Source organism: Gavia stellata, chromosome 2 (assembly GCF_030936135.1).
Source record: "Gavia stellata isolate bGavSte3 chromosome 2, bGavSte3.hap2, whole genome shotgun sequence".
NCBI classification, from domain to species: Eukaryota; Metazoa; Chordata; class Aves; order Gaviiformes; family Gaviidae; genus Gavia; species Gavia stellata.
In genome coordinates, this window is record NC_082595.1 from 17,678,712 (window position 1) to 17,705,254 (window position 26,543).

A 26,543-nucleotide genomic window follows, 5' to 3' on the forward strand; every position below is an offset into this window, starting at 1 on the left:
TGTGCAGAGGTTCATGGCCTGGGAGTGCCATGGGGAGGAATTTGGCAGCGCTGCCAAGGTTGGGCTGTAGGAGACAGGAGGAGAAATGAAGGTAATTAGCTTGAAACCGTCCTGTCTCTCTGTGCCTCCTTCCTTTCATCCCTAAAAGGGAGCCAGATGTTCAGGCAATAGAGACAAGAGGACCCCTGCTTCTCTCCTCCACCCCTTGATCCTTGCAGCTTCCACTGGTTTCTCTTTCAGTCAATGACGTGACAGTGCCTTGATGTCTGAGGAGGCGGAAGGAGGACTAGCCACCATGGAAGGAGTCATCTTCAGAACCTGGCTCCTCCCGTCCAGGGCCTCATAGCGCCCAGGGTGGCTGCTGTCACAGGCTGCTGGCTGAGCGGAGGGCAGTGACAGCCCCATCTTCTCTGGGTAGTGTCAGACAAACCTCCTGCACCCTCAGTGGTACTAGTAATGCTGCAATCTCTCTGCTAGAAAAACAGTGCAGAAGTACCTCTGATACACGCTTCGCTCTTGTATGATTTGCTTAGGAGATGAGCCACATCGAGGACACAAGGCTATTTGTATGGCTAGTAGTTTAAATTCCGTTTTCTTTCTCTGGGGACATTAATGCCCTTTACGAGGTGAAGGACTGTTTGCAAGGGGAAGGATGAAATAAACGCTGGAAGCAGGATTCATGCCCGTGAAGAGTGTTAACAAAAGCCTGAGGGACTGAAACAGTCCCATTTCAGGGCTCAGTACTGCACCTTTGTACAACACCAGGTTGGAATGGGATGAAGAGGTGGCGAGACCTTGTGCTATACAAACTCTGCCTAATGGAAGCATATGAGGTTTTAGCTATTTGTTTTTTTCCCCACTAAAACATAATATCGTTGTTTGTTTCACCTTTTCTCTTCATTTTCCCCATCCAGACTCTCTCATGGTAGATAATTATATTGGCTGTGGTTTAATTAGCTAATTAAGCCAAAGCTGGAGTATTTTAGAGTAGATCCTTTTATTCAGTTGTTCTTATGCAGCTTCCATTTGGGTTTCTCCTAGAATTTTCTTTGTATTTCATTGTGTGGTAGCACAGATGTTTATAACTAGTTTCACTGGAGTTCATGAATATGCTGATCATCCAATTGGAGTGAAAGGCATAGCACTTTGGTGAGCAGAGGTGGCATACTCCTGAGAGTAGCACACTGACATAAAACTTCCTACAAAATTTAGTTATTATTTTGGCTTTAGAGTAGAAAGTAGTAATAATGATATAGCTTTACTACAGAAAAAGTGATTTTAACCTTCATATTAACACCTTTAACTGACACATTTTATCTAGCAAGTATAAGGCTCTTTGAATTTGGCCTTTGCATCTCCAAACAAAAAAAAAAATTCCCTTCTCCTTAGAAAGCATAGTTTGTCAGTATATAAATTTTGCTCCGGTTGCTAGCTGTACCGTAGGCAAATATTTAGGTGCTCACTGAGGTGCTGAGCTAGAGGTTACAGGTGAATGGAATCAAAGCTGTATGGACTTTCTTGAAAAACCCAAAGAAGACAAGGAGTAGCACAGAGAAGCAGGCGAGGAGGGAGAGCTGCTCCTTGGTCTGATTAGCACACACGGTGGTAAGGTTTATGTTGCTGCAACGTGGCGTATCGAGTGTGGTGCCTAATTCCAGGGAAGTCCTACACCTTCCTGTCCAAATCCATATAACCTTATAATGGTGATGGCTGATCACACTTCTCCATTCCTCGCTATTTCATAGCTGTCCATTTAGAGTCACTAGCTGTTGTTCAACTATTGAAGGCGGTATTGAGCAAAGTCTTAGTAAGACTTTTTGCTGTCTCACTGTTTTCATTGTGTGTATGTGGGATTGTGCTATAGACAATTTTCTTCTTTCTTCTTTCTTGGCACTCCTTGGATGTGGCTAGTCACAGTAACAAGGCCAGGGCTTTGATGAAACATTTGGGAACCTGCATTTACTATGAACTTAGTCAGGATCACAGTCGAGCTCAAGGTGGCCAAGCTATGACCTTACAGCTGCATGGTGCTGAAAATTTTCCAGCTTTGCTAGTCATGAGGACCCACCTCCTGACAGTTTGCTGGTCCCCATACCTCCCCAGTTAAGACTGGATTAACATGCTTTCTGAGCTTCATGTCCATCAGTTAGTGAAACTGTATATGTCTGCACTAGGTTAAAACCTGTTTTCCACCCCTCTTTACATGATTTCAGTCCAGAAACTTTCCATGTTTTTAGGGTAACAAAGGGAGTCCAGGAAAAGCCATAGAAGCAGAGTCCTTCTTCCTACTTAGAGAAAGTTCCTGAGGACATGATGTGCAAGTGTTTTCATGGCTTCTGCCCTTTTCCTCTCTTCTGCTTAACCCTGGTTAAGCTTGTTGATGGCAGGGAGACATATACTGAAACGAGCTGCAGCCTGCTTTTCAAATCAGGTCACATTTACTAGTTCCCAAACAAGAGATGTTATCTTAGGGAAATTTTGAAGCTAGTGCCTCAGTTTACCCAAAACAAACCTTAATCTGCTGTATAATGGGATAGAACCGCAAAGTAACTGATTGCTCCTTACATTGAACAAGAAGCAGATTTAAAAACTGATCAAAAAAAAAAAAAAGATCCACACTAGTTGACCTCACAGTCATTGCAGCAGTGTGCAACATCTGTCTAGCACACCCTCCAACCACCTGTCTCTGCAATGGCTATGAAGAAGCAAACCATATATCAACTCAGTTTTATTTTCTAGCCCTGTTTAAAATGGAACAAACCCTGGAATATCTGTCCCATGGGAAATTCCAATATTGCAACATCTGTTTCTGTCAAGAATCAGACTGAGAATTGTCCATGACAGTTGCTTTGTTTGCTTATGGAAAGAAAACTTCTAAAAATATTTCATTTGGAAATGTGGAAATGTTGCTATCAATCTCTTTGTGGATGTTACAGCTTTGGGAGTGACAGCCCCATCCCTACCATACATCATGCCCCTTGGGGAGTTATTCTCCTTCTGGAAGCAAAGCTCCCTAAATTCATCACATTCACTTTGCTCTCTCTCCCCTCACCACAGAGGTCTTCCTTCCCCACATATTGTCACTGTTTTCAGCCCCTGCAGTGGTGAAGAGATGGTTGGGGTGTACAAGGAGAAGGGGCAGCTGTCTGTGGGGGAGTGGGAAAGGAGTGGAGGATGTGGTGGAGGAGCAGAGCAAGGGCTGGAAGCAGAGCACCCTCACAGGTGCCAGGGAGAGGAAGAGCATTGTTGCTCCCCACAGCTATAGCTTTCATTTTAATTTTCCTGACAAGACACAAGAAAAAACTGGATCTAACAGATACCCCTATTTTAACACTAAAAATGTGTTTCATTTGAGCTATCTGACCAGCTTTGCCATCGGAATACCAAGGTTTTGCTAGACGCATCTAGTGTTAGTGCCTGTAAGAGCTTTGAACACATGGTCCGAGAGACATCCAACTAATGCAAAATGCTTGTGCACTTTACATAAGCTCCCTCAGGGAGAGGATGATTTGGCATGAGTAATGAATCCCTCTGCCAGACAGAAACTGAACGCCTCTGCCTTGCACAGCCGCAGCTGCAGGAGCTGAAAACCTCCAGCTGAAGTTCTTGTCCTGGGAACCATTACATTTTTCAGTCGTTCTCCGACACTAGCAATAGATACCACACTTGTCCCATCCCAGCTGCACCCTCCCCACTAAGGTTCGCACTTAGGTGAAACAATAAGCTGCTCTTACATTTTCAGATGTTTTGCTCAATTTTGGGTGCATGATGTTTTGTCTTTTTCCTTGCAGTGACAGCACAATTTTCCAGGTGACACGCATTGCTGTTTATCTGCAGTACTGTCTCTTACATGTTGTTTTAATGACAGTTCAAAAAGGCAGGGTTGCACAACATTTAGCTAAAGGCAGAGATGGAAGATACAATATGAAAAGGGTGACACATGTGAACACATAAAAAGGTACATGAAGGCAGAGGGATCATTTGGGGGAAAAAATTCTCTGTCTTTCCTCCCCCTTTCCATTCCCAAATATGAATTACATGTAACTTTGCTTAATGCGATCCTTATTTCTTTTCTTGTTCCCCTGCGGATTTTTCTACAAATCAAGACCGGAGCAGAGCTGAGTCACAATAGACCACTTATCAGGACTGGATCCTCTTTTTCCACTTGTGATTTAATCCATGACCAGACTGAGATTTCTTCAGCTTTATTTTTTATTCAGATTTATCAGACTGGAGGTTTTGTGAGACTTTTTGCTAACTAGTGTAATTATGAGAGCTATAACTTTTGACTTTTCTGTGCAGAGATTTTTTTGTTTAAAAGTTTCTGCTAGATAAACCATTTGAGACTGTGTTCTATGATTTGACTGGCTGTTTATCCTTACGCTCTCTCTTCTCACCCCACTATTTTGAGATACGTTTTATGCTAACCATTATTTTACTGAACACAGGTAGATGAATATATACTTAGGACACAGTTTCATCAGTCAACATGGGATGTTCCTGATACATGTATCTGTCATATTCATAATGGCAACAACACTTGAGATAATCACACACAGGTGGAAGCAATCCGCCATGAGGACTTAGAGCTAAGAAATGCAATATTGCTTCCAAGGATGGGTTAACACACACAGTTCTCTAAAAATTCAGTATTTTCTCCACTCCAGCACAGGGGTAACATGAGGTATTTTCTTTTGCTGTAGAGCAGGCCAGGAATGGAAGCAGAACAGCCTTTTCTGTGGGTTCCAGTCCTGTTTTGCATCCTCAGAAACTATGGAAATTTCACTGCTGTTCAGTCAGATTTGGATAAGCACCAAAACTTTGCAGAGACTGACTATTCAAATGAATATTCAAGCTTTTCTTAATTAGGCCATTGCTAATTCTAAATATCTATAGGTAGAACAACTCAGAAAATTGTAGATCATTTTCCCCCAAAATGAAAAGTGAAATTATACAACATGTAAGAAAAATATGTAGGAAATAATATTCTATTCCATTAAAATTTTAAAGGTTTTCACTGAAAAACAAGCAGTAAAGAAGAGCTTCCTAAGTTCTGCTTTTAAAAATGGATAGCTGAAAAGGCTAATTTTTTTTTCTTGAACCTGTGATCAGTCTTCTTAAAAATAAAAGATGTAAATAAAACTACTTCTTTTTGATATTTTTTTTTTTTAAATAAACCACAGCTGCTGAAAACTACGGGAGACTTTTCTATTATAAGTCCAGAACAGCTCTATTAAACTTCAACACAGAACTTCACGGTGTGTAGCTCAGAGTTCCTACAGTTAGCATTTTGGCAGTCTCACATGCCCTCTGTTTTGTTACGAAAAAGTTGAGTGTAGTTGACAACCTACACAAACAGACTGCCTGGCTCCCCAGAAGAGGTTTCTGCACCACCTGGCTCCAGCATCTGATTTAGACAGTGACTGCAGAGGCAGCTCAAGGAGGGTTGCCCTTCCTCCTCTCGCCAGCTCGAGTGCAGTCAGAGCAGAGTGACAGCCGCTCTCCCTTTCCCTGGGGCTCACGTCTCAGGTGGACCCATGGGCTGGACGGACCACAGCCCCAGGCAGCAGGGCTGGCCCTCCATGTTGCCAGGACGGGGGCAAGGCCCTGTCTCTCCATAGTGGCACGTTTTGAGCTCTGGCCAGCCAGGAAGGTGGAGCTTTTAGTGGCTGAGCCATTTGTAGATGATGCACTAGCCTAAACATAATCCAGCTCTCTCTGATACATGAATTTGTTCTACAGAGCTATCAGAAAAAAAAACTTTTTGTGGCTAAAATCAGCAGATATATCTCCAAATGACGTGACTGACACACTACTCCCACAGGCAGTCCTTTTGAAGGCTGGTTCATGATGTTATTATACAGCTCCTTTTGGGATAAGTTGCATGCTCCAGAATGTGCTTCCCAGCACCACTGCCAATGAAATGACTGCCAGAGATGCAGATACTGTGGACAGTAAGTGATGTCTGCCTGTCTGACTTTTTCTTCCTGCAAAGTGAACAACAGTGAACAGAGTATAGAAAGTGACAACAACCAGTCTTAAATTACTTCTCTGATTTCTCCTATTGGTGATGTGTTCCCCCCCCCCTTGTGTTACACGCATATATTACTCTGAAAACTATAGCCTGACTTGTGAAGAAACTCCTAGAGAGCTGGCAATTTTTTGTTGGCTTGGAAGGATTTATGGAATTATCTGTTCCAGGGATGGTCCATCATTCTCAAATGCTGAAGCTTTGAGTGAGTTATGGCCCTGAGGAGAGTGAATTGCAACTATTAATCATTGGCAGCAATGGGATATCCTCCATGGGCATCATGTGCCATTGTCAGTAGATCACAGAACTGCTGTTGACCTTGAATAGAGAAAAGTAAAGGATAAAGGTCATCTTTATTTTATCTACACAACAAAAGTTTTGAAGATGGCTTGTCATGAAAGCATTAAAGACCTGCTGCACAAAACCCTTGGGTTGAATGATACTGGCTTTCCCCACAGACTTTCTGAGGATCAAAGTGATAGTAGAGGCACCTTAGAACTGAGTAGTACTGTAGAAACTGTAACTAACATGCTAAGCCAAAAAGAGACTGGTTTTACATTCTTCTGTGTTCATGTGGTCCTGTGACCTTCAGAAAAAGCTTCTAAATGTTTGGGGTTTTTTCTGTATCTCTTAATAGTGATAATAACACACAAAAGCACCTCACAGTCACAGGCACGTTGCAAGTGGAAGTGGCTGGATACAAAACAGATGAACTATTTCTGGACACTCCAGAGCTGGCTTTAAATACCTGGGACTACCTTCTTTTTCCTTTTACATGTGAAATGTCATAGTCTTCCTTTTTCCATGGTGTCTTTGCATCCCCTTCAATTTCAACCAGTTGTCCTAGGTCTTTTCCCATAAATAAACTCTGGATACTTGTTTTCATGTTTATCATGGCCTTGGGCAGATTGCCTGTGGCCACCTAGGCTTTCTAAAACCTATCCCTCAACCATTTTATGAGGACCTATTGACTATTTAGCCAGTCATCTTGGCCAATAACAGACCATTCATCACCCATGACATTATTCTTTATAATCCAAATCTCCACAAGTCCTGCCCTCGTCCCCCAAGTACAGAAGCTCATACTATCCTCTGACTCTTCCAAAAGCAAAATTCACAATTTTAATAATTTGCAACAGCTTTAAACAGCCTGATTCTGCCTCCATCCTGCCTCAAAGTCTGTAGTTTGCTAATTGGTTTGTCTTTATATGCAGATGCGTAAACCACTCTTTATATTTCTCAGGTTGAAGTGAAGACCTATACATTCAATTTGGAAATGAGCTATGACATTTTAACCTTGTGGTATGAACTAGTAGGAGGAGGTGGAGTCACCAACTCCTCATCGCCTGAGAAATCGCCTGAGAAAGACCGTATGTCCAGTAAACTGCTGTGCTGGGGCTCAGTGGAAGAATCCCTGGATAAACTCCTCAGGCTATGCTGGACTCTGCTGTCCAGAAGGTCAGACTAGATGATCATGACTACCCGTACTGCTCTTAATATTTGGGAACCACCCCCCTACAAAGGCAAGAATGTAAAAGCAGTCCAACTGTGAATCAAAGTCTTCCAGTAAAGCCAGCAGGTTCAGTAAAACTGAACATCTCTATGTACACTAATGCTACAATTGTATGCACTAAGACTTCAATTGCCTTAACTTTTGTGAGCGTGAGTACTCATTACTTTAACTGGCAGTCCTGTCACAGCAGTTGTATGCTGAATGGATCTTCTTAGGCTGTATCAAAAATAGGTGTTACATGGCCTCATCTTCCTTGAGAAGTAAGAAGAGCCTTTTTAACTGATTTAGTAGAAGGCTGTCAAGCTTTCAGTCAGTGCTTGTCTCCAAGTACCAACCCTCCCCTTACAGTCATGAAAGTAAGGCTGATGGAAACAACAGGTGCTGATCATTTCAGAGACTCCTGGTCTATAAGTCTGGTAGGAAAGATCCTACCAAACCTTAAGCAATGTCCACAGGTGCAAAAAGCACATGGCAGGAACAAAGTCTCTCTCTATCATTCTTTATTCCCTGGGCAAGTTATTAAACTGTGATCCATTAAGTGTCTCCTATCCTGTTCCTCTGGAATCTTTTCAATGGATTTTATCTCAGCAAGATCCAGCTTGCAAGAAACATTTGTACTTGTGAGTAAACTGAGAAGAAGGTATTATGATACTTTGCACTGGGCTGCAAGTGAGAGGAAAAAATATGAAAATGTATACTTCTTTCTTGCTTGACTGTAGGTATGTTCTTTGCTAGCCAATCCCTTGGACAGTTGCACCCAAGGATATTTTGAGCACTGCAGACACATCCTTTCAGCCCGCCTTCTGTGCTCTTAGTCATTGTGGAAGAGGTTTGGTCTAGATCTGTCTTTTTGGGTGTATTGTTGTCTGGGATAGTTAGTGGTCACCAGAGTCATTCATCAGTGTCTTTCTCTTCATTGCTTCTGCTCGTGTTATTGATATGCCTGTGTCAACATCTCAAGTATCGCAATGCCAGCAGGGCTGCAGTTGAGAGATTGCAGTATCAGGCTTCCCTTAAGAAATAATCACAGACTCAGACCAATGGTGCAGGCTTGGCCAGATCTAGTGAGCACAAGCACAGCCTTAAGACACTTCTGCTGATACTCACTGAAGGAAGAGTTAAGGCATAGTGTGCTGGTGGCTGGTTGAATAGTCTCAGTACTAGAAGGCTCCCTAGGACCATTGTGCTCATCTGCATGACTCTACTCTGATTTAAACCAAGATGAAATCAGATGATGCATTTGGATTTTTGCTGTATCATCTTTTATGGCCATACCATCCCATATACTTCCAATTCACCTTTATCTGAGTCATCCTGCATCCATGGTAAACTTTTCTTCCTCCCATCCTTAAGTCTGCATGCCTGACACCAGCCATCATCAACCTTGCAATTTCTGCTTAAGTAAGGGGTTTGTGTTTCAGTCAGGTTTCCTAGCTAGGTCCGCTTTTGTCATGAATTAGTATACTTTTGTGTGGGCAACTGCAGTAGCCATTGCTCTACCAAGCCTTAAATCTATTTTAGCCAATGCAATGAAACATCGGAGGAGCCAATTCCACCTGTATAGGATTGCCTTATAGCCAAGAACAGAGCCGGGTGTTCCCTCAACTCAGAGTAGCTGTCTCTTGAATTTTATAAAGGGTTTCCTTTAGAGACTATTCTAGTTAGATACTTTTGCATATTGGTTAAAGCATTCTGAAGTCCTCAAAGTATTTGCCTAAAACTGTAGTGAGTTCCTGTGAAATAATGAACCTTTGCTTTCATCACATGGATGTCTCTGAAGATGTTTATATGTTCCTGACGGAGACAAACCTTGTAATCTGAGAAGAATGCTTTGGGATAAATTATCATATTAACATCTTCTCTCTCAACTTAGAGCATCATAGAAATTTATAACTTTGAAAAATCTGTCTTTTCACATGATTACAGGTTGCTCTCTTCAGAGACAAAAAGTTGTGGCACCATGTCACCAAATACTCCAGAATCTGAATTTCATTCTTATGGGGAATTAATCTAGACAAATCTAGGATGATGAACACAGAAAGGAGGATAACTTTTATATATTTGTTTTTGCATCTTATGCAACTAGTCTCTGGCAGTAGAGCGGGTCCAAGTTTGCTGAGCAATACATAAAAGGCCAGTTGTAATGGGAGTGGGCTTTTCTCTCTCGAGGAATCATGAGCATGTTGGAAAGCACTAGACAGAAAAATGCTGAACGTGAGCAGTTTGAGAAAGAAAAAGAGATGCTATCTCCTAAATGTTCCGTTGGGGAATATGTGATAAGTGATCCATACAGATACACTCCTACAAGATAACCCTTTTTTTAGGCTGTACCATATGTTCAGGAGCAGCAATCACATTTGTCTTCGTGCTGGAGGGAGGGTGGAATGATTCATTCCAGAGCAACCTAAAAAAAAAAATAAAAATCCACAGAGCAGTGGATTCAGAAATATGTCTACAAATGTTCTGGGACACTTCAGAGAATAAACAGACCAGTATCTGCAGATAAACCCAGAGTGCACACGAGAAAACAAGACCTAGGTGAATCCTGTGGCAGGCCACCATATATTTACACTATGGAGTGAGAAATTACACTGGTGGTTACAAAAACATTTCCATCCATTCACCTTTTCTATGGCAAAAAGTTGCCGGCATGGTCATTAAAAAGGAACTGATTTTCTGAAACATGGTTTTGAAGTTTAGTCATGACATTAAATTCTTTTGTACTGCTGAGGTGTTAAAACCAGTTAAGCATTCTTCAATATTTCATTGAAATTTAATCACCGTGGGTCAGAGTTATACCTTCATTAGGTGCATAGCCACATGAATTTAGGACAAAACTATCTTTGACTTGTGGCTTATAGTCAGGCTAACATGGAAGAGAGAAACACATGAATTGTGGGGAATCTTTTGGCTCTGTCTGTAGTTTCTGTTGGCTGAGACAAGTTAATTTTAATCTGCCCACAAGGCACATTAGATAGTAACTTCTCCAAGTTATGTAAAGGGAAGCAGCTTGTAGAAGTTTTCTGCAGTGCCACAGCTATCTCCACTTCATCCCTGAATGTAGCACTTTTCAATCACCAAATAATAATTTGTGGCACTGTCACAGTAGGGCCAACATTTCCCAAGTCTGATGTAGGAAAAAGATTCGCACTGAATGTGGGGGGATAGTACAAATACACAGCTGAAAAGACAGTGTGCACATGGCCAGGAAACGACTACACCCTACATGTCTCTTCTGAAAGCAATCCTGAATCTTAAAGTGGATAAAAAACCCTTGAGGTCCTTGGACGCAGGATTTTTCTTACCTTTATGATCTGCTGGGAAAGGCATAAGGAACGAAACAGGGGTGTGTTCTGCTTGAGATGTCTCCAGGGACTGTGGAAACAAAGGCAGTTCCAAAGCAGACTTTAAGGACAAAAGACAGCTCTTGTTAGACCATTCCCATTTTGCTCCTTTTGCTACACCTTTTGGGGGAAACGTGAGCGTTCCTCTTACCTGTGACAGGCCACATCCTCCCCTCTTGTTCAGTCAGAGTTGCTGTTCAGCAGGTTTGCAACTTCATTGCTTCTGCTGGTGACTCTCCCTCCTTCCATCATTTTGGTGAGGCAGAGAAATAAGGAAGGAAGTTAACTTTTAAAAAATATATAAATTCCTTCTCCAAAGCTGGCTGACTTCCCCAGAAAGAAAGTAGGAAAGGTCATCTCATCAGTCGAGATGCTCAAGTCTAGCCTTCATTCTGTCCTCAAGCAAAAAGACAGACACTGTGCCGTGCTAAAGTCATGCCACAGACTGATGGTAGTGCCTACCCAAATTCCACACATCACATGGACAGCACTGTCTTGGTGCGACCTAGAAAGGGGACTCAATCATCATTTAGAGTAGGGAAACTGGAGCCTAACAGCTGTATATCAAGTGGTACAGAGGCAAGTTTAGGACTCTTCCCAACCCAGCCCACTGCAGAGAAGCGAAAATCAGCAGTCCTGTTAGTGTAACACAGCTTTGCGGGACTTCATAAGGCAGTAAAGTTCTTGTCTACTTTATTCCCTTGCTCATACACTCTGAGCTGCACTCCAATACTTCTGGGGTGATCATTTATTGAGAAAAGAGGGAAGATGCTTTACTGAGGGCAACAGATTTTGTTCTTTCTTGACTGCAGATGTAAGGAACTCTCCCAGCACATATAGTGGTTAAGGAGGGACATGCTTAAGTTTTCTCTGAAGGATTACACTGGCTATTAGAAATGTTGTGTTGAATGCCCTTATTGGTAATACTCATGATAAATATATGTATGGGAAAACAGAGTCATAGAACGTACCCTAGAATGCAGTGCTGGCTGCACTCTCCAAGAAGCCTAGAATCTTGTATTTGTACGTGAAAATCTTTTTTAGAGTATCTATTTTACCCTCCTTTCTAGGAATGATAGAGCCTGGCTTTTTACTCCTTAGCCTTTTTGGAGGGGTCACATTGAGGCTTTGATGCTGCTTGATGTTATGAATCAATGTCCAGCTCATCTTTTTTGCTCCTAAATATCAATGAACATTTGGTCAATTTCTACTACTGGTTATTTTGACAGGATGAGGACAGCATTCCCTTGTCTGATAGTAGAGGTGACAAATGATTCTGTATTCTCCAAGTGGACAAAAATTGTGGGTTTAGTATCATTGTGTATTTGATTTGCATTTTATTCCATGCTCTCCTTTTTTAGCTCTCAGGGTCATTTTTGCATGTCCTACTTACTTATGCTATCTGGAATTATAGCAGGAAAGCTCAGAGAAGATTTTGCAGAGTGAAGAAGAGAGAGTATTGCAAGCTTTACACTTGAAACCTTGCAGAGCAGAGCAATCTGCCAGTCTCTTCCTTCTTTACTCACTGCTTTGAAAGTTTTTCAAGCAAAGATAAAGAAAAATCCATTCTTTCACTTCACTTTCAACAATACACATTGTTACACATATGATTCCCCAGTATTTATAGAATTCTTCAATGAAATTCTTCACAAACTGTTTTCCATTCTCTGTACTGACCTCATATGGATACCTATAACATGTAGAAACTTCTGTTCTGCTGGTGGACAATGAAATACCCATGACCGCAAAAACCTTCGCGTATGATGTCTCATAATTAATCACGGTAAAGAAATAATAAATCTAGCAGATCTGGATGTAGCTATATCAACAGACTGGTGGCATACCTAGTATTTGTTGTAGTTGGTTTTCATGTGAAAGATTATTAGCTTGCTGATCAGCTGCTCATTGTCCGAGTCTATTTGATCGTAAAACCATATTCAGCAAAACTGCTTAACTAAAGCTGTAAGCGGGTAAATCTCAGGAGCCAGACAAAACTTTAATCAATTGGAGAAGTTGAAACATGAGAAGAAATTCTAGTCTGTTCTTAATGCTACACCATCAAACCTAAAGAGATCAGTTGTGGTTCTCTGAAATAAAAGGGAGACACCAAATTTGAGCAGTCTTATATTTGCAAACTCGTTCAATAGGCAACCTTACTTAGAAGTAGGATTTAATTCCTTTCCAAGTATTTTCAAACCTTCTGTGTACTTCCCATGAGTGAGAAATAACATGAGGAGGGCCAAATATGCATTTGCAAAGTATATGGCTAGTACTTGGAAGAAGAAAATCCAATAAATACTGCTCATGCTTTCATCTTTGCAATGGGTTCACTATTGGGATGCACAGCCTGGGATTCTGGGCTGCTTACATTCAGTTTTTGGGTCATGCCATTAGCCTGTCAGATGACTCATGTCACCTTCCTTCAGTTTTCTGGGTCTCATTTGTAACATGTAAGGAACTAGTAGACTAATTTTTAGTACACTTTGTTCCTGTACTAGAAATCTGTGACATTTGCCTAAAATCCTTTGGCAGAGAAACATTTCTAGGCGATAATATCATGCTACTATTGGAATCTGTCATTGACTTCTCCTTTTCTTCCTCCTGGGGTCATTATAAATTAAAACTTGCTTTCTTACTGGATGGATTTTACTTTCCTTTTCAGTAATGTATTTGTCACTCTACAGACAGTATGGATTCAGTTCAGACCCACCTTTGAAAGAAGCAGGGTGTCTCTGGTTGCTGGGAAATGCTTTTATCTAATTTTGGTATCGCAAACTGAAAGGATGTAACTGTGTTCTGGCCTTTTGTAGAGCATTCTGAAATTCAACGTCTCCATGTCTTTCTAGCCTATCTAGTCCTTCTACCCTTTCTTTTTCTTTTCTTTATATCCAATACCCAGAAAGTAGCAAAATGTCAAATCTCTGCCTTAGGAAATGCTTTTATTACATATCTATGCTGTTTTGGGGGTTTTTTCCTGCTTTTTTTTTTCAGCCTAGGAGACAATGCTTTTGACCATTAGTGATTTTTGCACCCCATGTTCTCATTCTGCAATTGAAAAAAACCACTTTTTTCCCCAATGTTATAGCAAAAGTCACCCTGAATCATCCTGGTTCTCTTTACCTTGTGCATTGTTGTGCATCTTTCACAGAGATTTTTGTTGCAAAAGATTTTCTCGCTCTTCTAATTCAGAAACTAAAAGCTTGAAGATTAATACTATAAGTTTGTTATACAAACTTTCCCTTATTGTTTTTCAATAAGTTTTCTTAATTTACAAGAAGCAAGCAGTTCTACTATATCCATTTTAGATAGTAAAAGATATTGCTGAGAGGCTAGAGGGTTGGGTCCTCAGTCTTACGGTTTTCCTCCTTGCTTTTCAACCTGCCTGTGAGGGTAAAAATCTCTCGAAATAAACACCTTTTCATGTTTCTAAATCGTGGCTATGTTCTTATCTGAATATAGGTATACTCTGGCTGTATCTTTGGTGAGTTGATATTTCTTCAGCTCATTTTTTGAGAATTGGCAAATTCAGTTCTCCCTTCCTCTCCACTGGGAATTAAACTCATTTTTTCAACTTCATAATGAGAGAGATGCTTGAGATTCTGGTGGACAGCCATTCGCAATCTCTTGAGACTATTCACAACAAGTTCAATCACTGAGGTGGGGGAACACTTACATGATATGTGATTAAACTTTTTAATGACACATAAGTTGTGTCTTAAACTGATGTCGAAACACTTTTTTATACAGACTGATATATCAGTGTATACACAGATTCTACAGGTAGTGAGACCTCCAATTCACTCAGTAAGACTCTTTCTTTTGGTTGGAATACTTAGAATAGTCCTGTGAGCTCTTAGCTGGCACCACACTTCTCCCACCAGCGCACAAATGTTTTGTGACAGAAGAGACTGAAACAGCATGCTGGAGTTTGATTTGACCAGTCAATTACAAAACATGGGTGAACATAACTTCAAGCAGTGCCTGGAGTTTTTGTCATCCCAGCACAACCTTCCAGAGATAAAATTAGCCTGTGTGATAAGACACAAAGTTTCTGCAGGACATACGAGTTGCAACCTAGCATAAGTGCTCTGTGTAGTAAGCATGAATAAAATTGCTAGTAAGTCCCAGAAGACCCTCCTCTTCACTTCAGCTCACATGAGCTCTTACAGCTCTTACAGCTGCCCCTCTTACAGGGCAGCTGTTAACCACTATAGGATGCCACTCAGCTCTCTTTGATCCTATCATTATAATTTGCACAGATTTCACTGGCTGGAAATAAGTGGAAAGCCCCACTTGTAACTCTCAAGAAAGGACAGCATATAGCTGAATCTCACAGCTGTGTTCTGCCAGGAAAATAGCAGAATCCCTTTAGCAAATTAATTTCCTCTGAGCTCCAAAATGTGCTCATTACTTCTACTGTTGCTTCTCTTCTGGGAACTTCTGTTGGTATGGTAGGATGACTTTTCTGGTGTAACTGTCCAACTCTGCATAGAAGAGTTCAAAATTACTTGAATCAGAATAATCCTGATACTTCAGCCAGGTGAGTGGGCCATTTGTCTATAAAAACCTGGGAAAAGAGTGTCCCAGGTCCCACACTCTGCCTGATGACTTGAACACACCTTTCATGGATAAATTTTATATCTTCCAGTCTTCAGAAATGGGGTAGTTGTAATGTGTTGTTGGGACTATCAGTGGAATAACTTACTGACTTTAGATATTTTTTCATTAATCTCAAACTTACTGTCTGGCTTTTTGAAACATTGCTGTGAATTATGATAGCTTTCTAACTCTACATTAACATGATACAGAGTGAATTTATTAGTATGGCTATGCATTGTTTCCGTAAGTACTTCAGCTTCACATTTACTAACAGAAATATTGTGTGGGATTTCAATTACTCTGCTAATGAGCTTACATATGTTTTAGTTGGATTTGAATTAGTGTGAGTTTTTTTTTTTTTGAGGCAGTTAGTATCTCAGGTATATTGAGGTGAAAGGTGTTCTGTGTGTAGCTGAATAGCTTGAGTGTGACTGGATTTATCTTTTGTGCTGTCAAATGTTCCTAGGGTATGTCTGCATTCCCTTTAAAGATAAAATTTAATGATTGGGGCCTTAAATGTCTGCTGCTGTCATGTCCACATGAAAGAAATTATAGCATAGATCAGGGAGCTTGAAAGTCTAATTTTGTGTTGTCATACCAACATTAACCAAATGAGGTTGTCCCAGTGCAGTAGCTTGCACCTGGACAGCTGAACTGAGCACCTTCATTGATTCAGGGCATTACGGGATGGTTCTGGTGGACTTCATTCATCCAGAAGTGCCTCACCAGTTCTGCCTGCCTGTGGCTCCCTATTGTTTGCAAGAATCTGGTTGGGAATAATAGAGGGAGGAGAATTTCCTCTTAGAGCAATGGCTAATGGAGAGGAGCAGAATACCATGTACCAAGGTTCCCTTTTCTCAGCCTTGTGCAGTAATGTTCCCTAGAAGTCTACTTTTTATTCTGTCACCTGCTGAATGACTTCAGTGCATTCCCAGGGGACACAGTTCAGCAGCCTCTCTGATATCACCAAAAATTTCTATTCTCTGAGCTAGTAGTTTAATGTTTGGGGTTTTGTTTTCCTTTTCCCATGTAGCACAGGGGATATATCATTATCAGTATCTCTCTAGCTCACCATCTTGTGACAGACGTATCAATTGCTTTTGGCTCTGTCTTCTCTTCTGCATCTCCCACCCCACTTTTCCAAATAAGCAGAAAAGAGCATAAGCAAATTAAGAAATAATAATGAAATGGTATGTATTGTGTGTTTCATTTGACAAGACAGAGTCTCTGAAGGGCGGCTGGATGCATGAGTGATGAGGAGGCAAGATTCAGAAAAGCAGGAAGGGATTTGTGTTTAATAATAAATGTTCCATCTGAAGGCAAAATTATGATTGTATGTCATAAACCCCCAAAAACTAATAAAATACAAAATGCAGGGAATTATTCATGCTGGGTTGAGTTAGTGTTTACTGAACAAGTCTGGCTACCTCCTGGTATTATCTGACATTTCCTTATGTTGACATGACTGACAGAGGAATTATGCCCTGTTGCTAATACTAACAACTATCTTTTTTCCCAGGACACCAGAAATACAACTGTCATTTTTTCAAGATGCAGGTCACAGTAGGTCTTTGTCTTTCTCAGATTCTTAGATTAAAAAATCTTGAAACAGGCATCAAGAGACTGTGAGATCTCACACAGTAATATACTTGGCACTTTGTTTTTTGATTGCTGAGGCTTTAGGATGATCTGAAGATATATATTCAAGGGCTTTTTGAGAAATTTGAAGGGTCAGAAATTAATCTCCATTGTTAGCTTACTTAATTTTTAACAACATTCTAGTTTCTACTTTCATTCCATGACTGCAGAAACTGGGGCTTTCAGGGACAAAAACACAGCAAAAAAATGACAACAGTATATACCATAAAAATTTCAAGGAAATTACAAAAGTTGGCAGCAGAGAAGAATGCCAATTGTGCAGTACAAATTTGTCAATTAGTTGCTCTTGCTCCAAGGCAATATATCATGTGTGACATTTTCACTGCAATTTAGATCCTTCTAGTCTTCCTCTGATCTTTTTTTGCCCTTTTCTCCAGCCTTCTTAATCTCTGTCCACCATCTGAACTCTTTCCACTGTCTTGATTCACTTCACTATCTTTCTAATTGTCTTATTTTTGCTGAAGTTCTTCACCTATGTTTGATTGCCCTCAACCATATATTGAGCTGTTTTTGTGATCTTGGTCCCCATTCAGTGGCCACCTGGACTTCTTCCATCATTTTGACGGTAGCCACGTGCCTGATAGTGCCCTGCCAATGGCTGCTTTGAACCTGTTTGTCTTTCTATCATTTTCTGCTGCTCTGACACTGCCAGAGCCACCAGCAGTCATTATGTTCTTTTCTTCTTGCATTCTCTTTCACTTCAACCTTCTTTTCCTTCTCCTTTCCTTACCTGTCCTCAATGAAGTAACACCTCATTACTATCTGTCTCGTAAGAAGCAAGATCTGTGTGCCATTGAGCTACATCCACCAAGCTTTAAAGGATACTTTATGTGACCCTTCTTCAGGCAATGAACTCCATCCTCTGATTACCCACTCTTTTTATGTGCTTTTTAACCAGTCTTTCTCCAGTATGTCACCACTGATACTTTCCCTCTCCCCCTTCTCTACCATCCTACTTTAATCCCACTGAGATTGAAGATGGACACTCCACCTGAAAAGTAGATCTCTATCAGACCCTTCTACAGGACTTTAAAGGAAGATTAACTGGAATCATCATTTTTTCAGAATTACCTGTGAAACCAGAATGAAGGAAAAAACCCAAAGATTTTAAAATAGGGGGCAAATTTATTGATGAAATAAATTAACATTTTTGGCTTGAGATTTTCACGGAAAAATGAAAATTGGTCAGATCCAGTGTTAAGCTTTTCTGTATAGATTTCTAGTTCTGAGAGCAATCAAGGTAATATTTTGCACTTAAGTGAATTCAACTTTGTGTAAGAGGAAGTTTAAGAATAGGAATGTACAGTGAGATTGATATTTTCACACTAAGGCATTACTATACAGGAAAGTTAGTGTGCTAACTAACTGGAATATGATTTTACAGAACACTAGCTATTTCACCCTGGCACTCCTCTTCCTCTTCCTCTTCCTTTTCCTCTCTTCATTACAAACTATAGTGCATAGTGACAATGTTTAGCACTACTGTTTAGCAGTTGCTTCATAATTAGTCTGTAGGTTACAGCTGGGCTGATAAATTAATGAGGGCTCAGAAACATTCCTATTCACCAGAACCCCATCAGCTATACTGCTGCTGTCTTGGTACAGTTCCTTGCATGCTTTTTCCAGCATGGTTCAGGAGTTAATATTCCAAGGGCTGTTTTTGATATACAGCTTTCTGAAGTCACTCTGGAAGAAAAGAGAATTTACCAGCTGAGACATGGAACATTTTTTGTGAGGTGTCTGTCCTGGGACACGGCATGTAGACAGAGAATCTTACAGGAAGAGTTTGGGTTGAGCAGCTTAGGCACAGAAAATTCACACCAAGCAATTAGGCTTTTTTCTTTTTTTTCTCAGACACAAGCATTTAATAAATTAACATGACTTTCCATTTTAAACTCATAGCATTCACTTCAAAAGGAGAAATCGTATTGCAATATAGATAGTGTATAGCCCTGGATAATACAAAAAAAGGACCATGAGAAAAGCAACATAGTCTAGCAGGTCAGTGTAAAACTGAGTCTTGGGAGTTGCAAGTGCCTTCCCTAAGGAATTTCCTTGACAGCTCCCTGCAAGTTCTGTGATTAAAGCAGTTTCAGGCTAAAACTAGATGGTATCATACCCCTCTTTCGATGGAGAAAAGGAAGAGAATTGCCTAGCCAATTAGCCTAATCTGTCTTTTCTCTAATTTGTCTGTTTTGCATAACCACAGTATTAACCAGCAGTTCACTCCTGCTAATCCCCAGTGCTACAAAGAAGAAAAGAACCCATTTGTATATTACAGTGTAATCATAATATCTACTAATTTCTTTCCATACACTACAGGCCTCTTTTGAAAGGAGATTGCTGGCATTATCCCTATTTTATAAATGAGGAGACTTACAGTACAGCAAAATGATTTCTCAGGAACTGAGAGTTACTGATAAAGTAGAGCCTGATATCAGTGTATCTGATAAAGTAGAGAATAAAACTCAGGTCTTCTAAATTCTCAGCACAGTTTGCTCCCTGCAAGCTTCAGTGCCCACTTGCATCTGGGATTATGAGTGAAGTCTGCAGCAAACCTTTTTCTCCTGCATTTCTAAGTAATTTTCTAATTTTCTAATTTTCTAATTTTCTTAATATTACCACACACTGAATTAAGTAATTACAAAATTGCTTGCTTTCTGTACCTTGTGTCTACAAGGACATAACATGGATTTTTTTAGTGGTGGTGGTGGAAAATAAGGTTGACTTCAAAGAAGGATGCTAGCACTATCCTTCCTTTTTTAAAAAACGTCTCATGGTCTCATTTTGGTGCTTTCACAAAATGAGATGTAAATCTCTATGGATTGAAGGGAATGTCTTGTTTGCAAAAGCCCTGCAAACTTTCATCTCAGCTTTATAGCTCTTCGTCACACATAAACTCTCATAGGACCATCTGTCTATTGCTGTTCTATTTCAGATGCTTATGCCATGCCCCAATCCTGGCCATAGATCTCCTCCTCTCCCAATAAGTGATGCTATTGTGCCAAAGGGTAAATTAAGAAGGTCAGTTGTAAGACCCCATGTTAATTTCATTCCTTAGAGGCAATATTTTCAGAGAGGTCAGAACCATGTTCTTATATGAATAGTTTTCCTTGGGGTATTTTGATGTTCAGATAGAATTCAGAAACTAGCTTAAGAATCAGGTAGCAAAATCCTGGCACCAATGTGGAAGAGATTTGCCTGCTCCTCCTACCCCAAGGAAACTAAACTAGAGGAGAAAGACATAAATTACTGTGTCTTATGTGTCTGGACAGTGAAATTTCCGTAATGAGACTTTTAGATTTCTTGTTGTCCTAGCTAGGACTACATTTACACTTACACTGTTAACATATTTGAGTATTCCTTTGCTTTCCCAGTCCTCACTGTTCCCGGGCTCCTTAAACTGTACACATTAAAACCTATCATAACCTATCATTAGTTTAAAAATAAGCAAGTGTTTTGCTAGTTAAGCTCCTCTTGCAGTCAGTCAACTGTTACTCTTTTTTTCCCTAAAGAAAGGTTAGTATCAAATTTAGATCTCTCTTCCTCTTCTGTGATAAGAAGCATCTCTGCAAGACCACGCTACCCTGGAGACCATTTGGACAATATCAGGCTCCTTGCCTCAAGTTACTGCTGTAATTAAGTATGTTTACTATCTGAGGGCTAAGAAGTGAGCACTAGGATCTTTTGAGTTTCAAAAGCTAACAACTTTCAAAAGTTGTTTTTGATCTGCAGTGAACCAGACTATACGTTCTTGCTACCTGGAAGCAACTTTCTGTGTTTAGTTGATGAGTTGACTGAACAAAGCCTTGCAAAATCTCTGCCTAGACACAGTTTTAATAAGCCCTTTTAGTTTTGTGGCAGCTCCTAGCTATTGAGTCCCAGTGACAGGGCATGGTGGTCCATGATTAATGGTGCTAGATGTACAGAGCAGCCATGAAGAGACTCCCCCTGTTAGGCAGCAAAGCAAAGACTGAAGTAGCATCTTGCAGCTATCTGTGTTGGGGACAATCAAAGAGTCATCAACATCCTAGAGTCTGCATCGATTTTAGGTGTGGGAAACGTTAAGAGATGTCATCCATCATAGCTGACTGGCAGTATGTTTGGGGAGGGTGAGCTAAAGCATGGAGAAATGCCAAAATAGTCTTACAATTTGGCAACTTCATGAAAACAAGATTGTCTTCCCTGCAAGCAGGAAAACTGACTCTGAGATTAATTACTTAACTCCTAGTACTCTTGAATTTGGTGCTTATTCCTAAACTCAGCTGTTCTTTTACAATAACATAAATCTGAATATTTTATGAGACCATTTGAAGTTTATTTATGGAAACATCCAAAATTCTTCATTTTAGATGTATATGGAGAGTTGATTGCTTTTTCCATAATTGGGATTGCAACTGTGATATTTTATAAAGCTATTATTAGTCCCAATATTATCACAGCTGTAACTTCCAGGACTGATGGAGTTTAGAAATGACTCAGTTTCTTTTAAAGGCTAAGATGAGCTTTATGGCAAGTTTCAACACAGTTAACCTGGCCAAGGTTTAGGACAGGTTGTGGCCTCACTGCTGTACATTTAAAAAAGGACTGGCTTTACATTTCATGCCACTATCACTATCTGCCTGTCCTTGAAATATTCCAGGCAGTTACATTTCCTTGGAAGCTTGTGTGTAATCATATTTGAAGAAAACAAGTTGTAAATGATTGAAGTAACTAGTGTTCACTCTATATAAATCGTCATAGTGTGTTAGGCTGAAAGACTGTATTTCTATATGCGTTAGATATGTGCAAAGCTATGTACTGTGTAAACCCAGTTGTTTGCTGTTCGCTTGGAGAGAATATAGAGGTCTCTGTGCTTCATCAGTGCAAAACAAAAGGAACTACTCTAACAGATGGTGCTATAGCTCTGGTTTTTGAGAGTTATGACCCAAGTCCAAGACCTGGTTTATAGGGCTGACTATTCCTTCTGCTAACAGTGCTACCTGTTTGTAATGAGGTTTCACAGTGAAATAATTTCTGAAGGACTTATGTACTGCAGAATGTTTTAAGCATATGGCTGGGAGTGATGGTGGAAAGTGGAGTGTAACACTAGGTGATACAGAAGGAGATATGAAGCAATTGGTGAAACTGTTCAAGAGTTTGAAGACCATACGTTTCAAGATCAATAGCATTCTGTTATTCTGTGTATCATCCCCTGTGTGTGCATATGAAATTCCTGGAACAATTCAACAGAGTGCAGGCATTGCCCCAGCTGCTGTGGCCAGTGGTGTGTTGTTCTCAGAGCCACAGGGAGACAATAACAATTAGAAATACCTTGAGACCGACCATTTTGACTATTAGAAACCATTTTAGCAACTGCTAAAAATCCCAGAAGGGCTGCTTTATGACCTCTTGGCTCATTCTGAATAGCTCATCTATGTCTGTGCAGAACATCTCCATTAGGATGATAAATGTGCCAAGAATCTCAAATATAACAGTGAGTAAACCTGCCAGGTGATGTTTATATTCCAGGTGTCTCTCACTGATATTTCTTTTCCTTACAGAATTTTTTTGTGTGTTTGTTTGCTTTTTAAAAAGGAGCCACATCCTCGCCTGTGGCCAGACTGAAGAGTTGTGTAAGTGGCATGAATGCATATATGCAAAGATGATCAGAAGCTCATCTTTGCAGTGCCTTGACGTTGCTGCTTCTCTTCTCCCACTGCACAGAAGGGCCTCTGCAGAGCTGCAATTTATGCTAGCTGTGATGACAATTTGAGGCTAAAAAAGCCTGGCATTCCCACAAGGAGTATGTCTTTTTCCTCTGGCCAGGCCTTATTGTCCCAATTACTGTCACGCCAGCTTGTTGTGTGGTGTAAGTGCCTGTAGGGCTCCCTTGTTACTGGTGCTAAACTTCTGCAGCTCTAAGTCAGAATGGGCTGGGTTTAATGTCAGCTTTTTTCTCTCACTCAAGCTTGTTATGTGGAAGTAAAGAGAAACATGCACGGGTATCTCTTTGGTTTTATTCTTGGCTACCCACCAGGCACGGAATCTGGGATCCTCTACTATATTCCACTAATGTGCTGCAATTTTCACCAGTTTGAAGTGGGGATAGACCATGTTCATTCCCATCTGCTAATTGTGAATGCTAGTGATGTTCTAATATTGAATGAGTTCAAATGACTGCTTAAGTTTTGTGACAGCAAAGAATAATATCCATAAATGACCAAACTCAAAGCACAGCTTGGGCCTAGGAATTCGGTTTTTGAAAATGTATTTGTATTTGAGTAGAATTTTTTATTTTAAAGAAACCTTCTTTTTTCCATCCCTGCATCTTTATACCTCTCCTTACACTCCCACAGCCCATGCTGCCAATGCCAGTATTTCTTTCACTCACACAGAGGAAGGTGGTTGCAGGGAGAAATTTCTGGCAAAGAAGATGATAGCTGCATTTCTAGGAGATATTTTCCACAGTCGGGAGTAAAAGGATGGGGAAAGTAAATGGGAGAGTGGAGAAAGAGAGAGAAGTGGCTGCCTGCCTTGCCTTCTTAGGGCATGAGAAAACTAAACGTAGCCCCTTGTCTTCACAAGGTAATCAACCTGCTGATGTGAGACGGTAAATGTTCAGGCACCCGTGAAGCAACGTGACAACGACCAGGTTCAGACTCAGCAAGTGCAAGGGTCATTTGCACACTCAGAAAGAATTGCTCTTTGTAGGCACATATTTTTATTCTGAGTTATTTGTTTAGGTTTAGGACAGACACAAGTGAGGAAAGAAAAACCCCAGACTAGTTTGGTCTGCTTTTTTATTCCTTTTATTGCTCTTTTGAGAGATGGCCCTCAGAACTTGTGCTTTACTGAATGCTGGGATGTTGGACCCACAGGAACTGAGAAGCTTGAATGCTTGTTTGAATTTTATGGCTCTGACTCCTCTCTGCCAGCACCCAGCACAGTAAACACCACACTGTTCTTATGTCTGTTCTCTTTTCCCTTAGTGTCAAGAGTAACCTATATTTTTTCTCTTTTTTTTTTTCTTTTTTTTAAGGATGATTCCAGCTACAAACAAAGCCTTTGTTGTAAACAACCTTGTTTCTGGAACAGGCTATGACCTCTGTGTCCTGGCAATGTGGGATGACACGGCCACAACCCTTACTGCCACCAATATTGTGGGATGCGCCCAGTTCTTCACCAAAGAAGACTACCCTCAGTGCCAGTCAATGCACAGCCAGTTCCTGGGTGGGACCATGATTCTGATCATCGGAGGCATCATTGTGGCAACTCTATTGGTATTCATTGTAATACTCATGGTCCGCTATAAGGTCTGCAACAATTCCCAGGTGAAGATGTCTAACGTCAGCAATGTCTACTCACAGACAAATGGAGCACAACCAGTTCAGAACGGAGTCTTACCCCAAGTCAACCCCAAAGTGGTGGTGAGAAATGAACTTATGGAGTTTAACTGTCAGTCTGTGCGGAGCAGCATCTCCTCTTCCTCCAGCTCTGCAAATAGCCGTGACTGTGACGACTATAGCCTCCAAAGTGAACAGGGCACATTGTCCAGTAAGTGGAGGCCTCCTTCCAGGTCAAAACACAATATTGACCGTCTAATGGGAGCTTTTGCCTCCCTGGAACTGAAATGTCAGAAAAAGGAGGAGATGACAGACTCCAGAACTTCCACGGTGGCCCGCCACTCGGACAAAGAGCCACTGCTGGGCCAGCCGGAGTCCAAATTTCGCAGCCTCCTCATGTTGCCTCTGGAGGGCAAAACTAAACGTAGCCATTCTTTTGACATGGGGGACTTCGCCACATCTCAGTGTTGCACCTACCCAAAAAAGATAACAAACATTTGGACAAAGAGGAGCCTCTCGGTGAATGGCATGCTTTTGCAGTATGATGACAATGACCTAACAGGGGCGAAAGGGACTTTCGGGAGCTCAGAGTGGGTAATGGAAAGCACAGTGTAAATATCAATGTCTCCCCTCCTCCTCTTCTCCCCTCATGTGTTATAAAGCGTGGTTTGCTGCAGGGCCACGCGTTTGGAAGGAGAGGGGAGGAAACGTATTCAGTTGTGCTGGCCAAAAAGATAGGTAAACAAATAAGAAACAGGGATACTAAAAGAGAAAGAAGGTCATGAAATGTGAATAGGCACGTATGGCACCATTCTTGTCTGGTCCCAACTAAACCATGCGCGGATGTTTCAAGGAATTTGCTAGTTGTATTTAGCATTGCTTTCCAAAAGTTACTCAGACTCTTGGTGAAATGTCACACAAGATTAAACAAGGAGGATGAAAAGGGGTTTAACAGCACAAATTTAGTTTTACAGGGTTTCTTTCTTTTTTTTTAAAGGGCACCTCTTTCTTTTTTTTTAACCACAGAAATAAACATCTGTGGATTAAGACTGGTGCTAGGGCATATCTGGTTGTCATTGCAAGTGACTTTCTCAAGAGTGCAGGCAGGGCATTCACAGAGACAGATCAGAGCGAATTATTCAGCGTAATCTCATGGTGTTAACCGTGACATCTGGGAAAACAATACTTCTTGTTGAGTGGACTTTTGGTTGGGATTTAATGACTTCCATTCTGTTTTGCCTTGTTACTGCTTTTGAGTTGTTTTTTTCCCCACAGCTGAATGTGTGTTTCCATGCATTTTTTGGTTTTGTTTTCAGTCTCATCAAATTCCCCAGATGAAAAGGAGGATATGTACAAAGGTCAAATTTCTGATGTACTGTATAACCTGCCTCCAATACCACCCCTTTATGTCCTAGGAAAAATTAAATCTAGGGGCTAATAAATTTTTAAAAAATCATCCTCTTTCTTCCATCTTCTTCATACTCTCTGCTTGTCAGTGCTCAAGGCAGATTTCAGCAGCTATTAATATCTGCAGGGGTGTTGCTGTCAAAGATGGGAAAAATAGTAATCAAGATTTCCTATTAAAGGATAAAGAAAGGGAAAACAACAGTAGCTTTCATGAACTCTCCACATTATGAATACCAATGGCTTCTGGCAAAGGTCACACTGTCACTCCATTCAATTGACAGAAAACACAGACTTTCACCTTATTGTGACAAAAGCTCTTTGTCTGTACAGTCGTCATGACAGGCATGACTGTATCACTAGCATCACAGGAAATGTAAGTTTTTGTGTATTTCAGGGGATTGGGTATGTTCCCAACTAGTCATGGAAACCGAGTTAAATTTGAGTGTCTCAGAGAGCGTGGGGTCTCCCATGTGTCCCTGCATTACAGATAGTCCTTCCCCGGTCCCCAGGGTACTCCTGCTCCCCTGTCTCTCACCCTCATTAAGGTACTTGCTAACTAAGAAGAGGAGCTCTTTAGGGCTTGTAAACTGATTCTCAAACTTGGTTTTGGGGAGCATTGCTGTGGTTGTGGAAATGCACATGGCCCACCCAGCTGACTTCATTGT

The 26,543-nt window shown here is 40.8% G+C and overlaps 1 protein-coding gene across 1 annotated transcript in view; it reads left to right on the top strand.

Moving 5' to 3' along the window:
• LRFN2 (leucine rich repeat and fibronectin type III domain containing 2) overlaps nt 1-25,086 on the top strand; it is a 38,148-nt gene extending 13,062 nt beyond the window's left edge. The window contains exon 2 of the mRNA XM_009822010.2: nt 24,168-25,086. Coding sequence (XP_009820312.1) covers nt 24,168-25,086 — 919 coding nt within the window. The remainder of the gene's footprint in view (nt 1-24,167) is intronic.
• Nucleotides 25,087-26,543: the final 1,457 nt, after the last annotated feature.